The 3,731-nt window shown below is 42.5% G+C and overlaps 1 protein-coding gene across 1 annotated transcript; it reads right to left on the reverse strand.

Moving 5' to 3' along the window:
- Window positions 1-1,659: 1,659 nt before the first annotated feature.
- LOC143933292 (olfactory receptor 5V1-like) lies at window positions 1,660-3,246 on the reverse strand. The gene has a single exon (XM_077456170.1). It carries the CDS (start codon window positions 3,233-3,235, stop codon window positions 2,318-2,320), a length of 918 nt encoding a protein of 305 aa, XP_077312296.1. The 5' UTR covers window positions 3,236-3,246; the 3' UTR covers window positions 1,660-2,317.
- Window positions 3,247-3,731: the final 485 nt, after the last annotated feature.

The following is a 3,731-nucleotide window of genomic DNA, read 5'->3' on the forward strand; positions in this document are numbered from 1 at the left end:
ACAAGCCTAAAACCTTCTGCCACAAAGTCATTTGGAGTGATGAGACCAAAATTGAGCTTTTTGGCCACAACCATAAACATTACACTTGGAGAGTCAACAAGACCTGATGATGAAAGGTACACCATTCCTACTGTGAAACATGGAGGTGAATTTCTGATGTTTTGGGATCTGTGAGCTACAAAGGCACAGGAAATTTGGTCAAAATTGATGACAAGATGAATGCAGTATGTTACCAAAAAATACTGGAGGAACATTTGCATTCATCAGCCAGGAAGCTGCGCATGGGACGTACTTGGACATTCCAACATGACAATGATTCAAACCACAAGGCCAAGTTGACCTGTCATTGGCTACAGCAGAATAAAGTGAAGGTTCTGGAGTGGCCATCTCAGTCTCCTGACCTCAATATCATGTAACAATGTAACTGGTCCCCAAAAAGTGTAATTTGGGGTCAGATTTGTCTGCCACAATGTCTCAGTCCCGCTAAAAATTGCAGATCGCCACCATTACCAGTAAAAGCAATGAATAAAAAGTCCCTAAATCTATAAGCATATGGAAGCATAACAGTATAGAAATAATACAAGCTTTGTATATGTAGCGCCCCCCTTACCCCCGGCATCAGGGAGGGCTGACATTTCGCCCCAGGTTGCTGGTTCTTAGGCATGGTGGGTGTGTATGGTTGCATTAAAAATGCACGGTAGGCACATTTAAAATGAACAAGGTGAGTTTACTGCTCACAACAACAACAAAAATGCAAGGAGAGAGGGTTAGGCCACAGGACACCCTAAGACAGTATGAGATTAGCAGATTAGCAGACTCCAAAAACAAAACCAGCCAGGTAGACAGCTATACGGAACAAGGGTTTTAGGCCTGCACCAAATGTTCTGTATCTACGTAGCAACAGCTGCCTCCAATAGCAACCAAAACTCACTGTGCCATGCAGGATTTCTTTGGATGAGTCTCTTTTCATGCTTTCCCAGCCTTTCCGCAGTGCCCGGTTTGTGGATAAATAACCTCTGGTACACCATCTCAGCACACCCTCCATCTCCTCATGCCTCCAGACAACTTCCAGGCTCTCTCCACCAGAACCTCAAGCACAGGGCCGGGCCTTATGCCGCCTACACACGATCGGATTTTCCAATGGGAAATGTTGGATGTGAGCTTGTTGGCTGAAAGTTCAGCCGTGTGTATGCTCCATCAAACATTTTTTGTTGGACTTTCCGCCAACAAATGTTGGCTAGCAGGTTCTCAAATTTTCCGCCAGCAAAGTGTTGTTGGCAGACTTTCGGATCGTGTGTACACAGCGCAATTTTCAGTTAAAGTGACGCAGTCGGGAAGGGGGTCAATTCTTCCGGGGCTGAAGTGGTTAAAGGTGACCAGCAGCAGAGGACTAGAAGCTCCTCCTCCTTATGTTTCCCTGCAGACAGGTTGGGAAAGATTTAGGTCATGTGACAGCTGTATATCGATCAGGAAAAAGGATACTTAGACTTTTTTTTTATTAAAATAATTACAGCACCATCATCCACATACAGAAGTAGAGGGAACAATGTAAATGACACTGTATGTGTTTAGTATCACTTTTAGGCTGCATTCAAACCTGAGCGTTTCATATTCAGGCAGAAAGTTGCACGTTTTTATGGCGTTTTCTGCGATTTTGTACAGGTCAAAAGTTCACCAATGTAAAAAGCAGAAAAATGCCTGTAATCTGCCCAAAAAGAAGCTCATGTACATTTTTGAGCTCCAGGCATTTTTCTAGCGTTTTGCTTCAGGTGACAAAATGCTCAGACGTGAACAGGTGCCATTGAAATGGATTTTGCTTGTTGGGCATTTTTCAGGCTTTTTTTCGGGCGTTTTTTTAAGAGCTGAAAACGCTCATGTGTGAATGCCTAAAACGAATGCCTTGTACACACGGTCGGACATTCCGACCACAAAATCCAATGGATTTTTTCCGAAGGATTTTGTCCTAAACTGGTGTTGCATACACACGGTTGGACAAAGTTGTCGGGAAATCCGATCGTTCGGAACGTGATGGCGTTCTTTCGTTACGACGGGACTACGTTGAGGCTAGTAGCCAATAGCTTTGGTCTCGTAATTTGATATGAGCATGCGTGGCACTTTGTCCGATCGGAATTCTCTACAAATGATTGGAAAAAGTCAGATTTTTTTTGTCGGAAAATTTGAGATCCCGCTCTCAAATTTTTTTCCGTCTGAATTTCCGACGGAAAAAGTCCGATAGAGCCCACACACGATCGAATTTTCCGACAATATAATCCGATCGGACCTTTTCCGTCGGAATTTCCGACCGGGTGTATAACTTTTAGCTTTTCACAAATGCTTTTCTGAAAGCCATCTTTACTTCTTTGTTCCTCAGGCAGTAGATAACAGGATTCAGCAATGGAGGAAAAACGCTATATACAATAGATGAGGCTCGGATCTCGTCAATGGAATCTCCAGTTTTCAGGCTATTGTAACTGAAGCTTCCAGTTATGAAGAATATCATGACAACAATAAGGTGGGCCGAGCAAGTGGAGAAGACTTTCTTCCTTCCAGCGGAAGACTGGATTTTCATTATGGCAGAGATGATCCGTACATAAGAAATAATCAAAATTAAAAAAGTTGTCAACCCGAGAAGAACGGTGTCTACATGAAGTACCACTTGACTACTCTGTATATTGCTACAAGCAGCTTCCAACATGGGAATAACGTCACAGAAATAATGGTTTATGCGTCGCCCTCTGCAGAAAGTCAATTTCAAGGTCATTAAGGTGTGAAGCATGGCGTTCCCGAATCCTAAGAACCAGCAGCCTGCCACCAAACATAAGCAGAACTCCTTTTTCATTATAAATATATATCGGAATGGGTTGCATATTGCCACATATCGGTCATAGGCCATGGAAGCTAAAAGAAGACTTTCAGCCCCTCCACAAGAAACAAAGAAATACATCTGCATAAAGCATCTGCTGAAGGAAATCCTTGAGTTGCCAGTTAAGGCATTGGCCAACATCATGGGAAGGGTAACAGTTGCATAACAGATATCTAATGAAGATAGGCAACTCAAGAAAAAGTACATGGGAGTCTGAAGATGGCTATCAATACGAATGATGATAAAAACAACTATATTCCCAGTTACAATAATTGCATAAGTCACGGCAATTATAAGTGGCCATATGATCAAGCCCTGTGAAAACTCCAGCAAAAAAAAATCATCCAAAGAACTCTCATTTTTAATGGCCATCCACTCATCCATCTGACCTGTGAAGATACAAATGATCGTATGGTAAACAAAAACAAATGGCTATCAATGTATTGTGGCTTCTCATGCGTGCAAATTCCATGTAAGGAAAAATGTATGTAATACCTCCTGGGTGATATATGAATAAATCCTTCGCCAGTGCTTTAAAATCCAAGTCAATCCTCAAAATTCTGCAATAAACATTGCTTGGCATTAATCGAGGCTGCTGTTAGAAATCACGAGCGCCCCATATGGCCTACCTGACAGGCAGTGTTAAATTTGGCAACAATTTTCGATTTCGTTTCAGTCTAATGCCGCGTACACACGACCGGACTTTCCGGCAGAAAAGGTCAGACGGAATCATTTCATCGGATATTCCGATCGTGTGTGTGGGCTTCAGCTGACTTTTTTTTCAAAAATTCTGACGGACCTAGAAATAGAACATGTTTTAAATCTTTCCGACGGAATCAATTCCTGTCGGGAAAACTGTTCGTCTGTG

The sequence above is a fragment of the Lithobates pipiens genome, unplaced genomic scaffold, assembly GCF_037356315.1.
Source record: "Lithobates pipiens isolate NorthernLeopardFrog02 unplaced genomic scaffold, aLitPip1_a1.2 Scaffold_27, whole genome shotgun sequence".
Classification (NCBI taxonomy): Eukaryota; Metazoa; Chordata; class Amphibia; order Anura; family Ranidae; genus Lithobates; species Lithobates pipiens.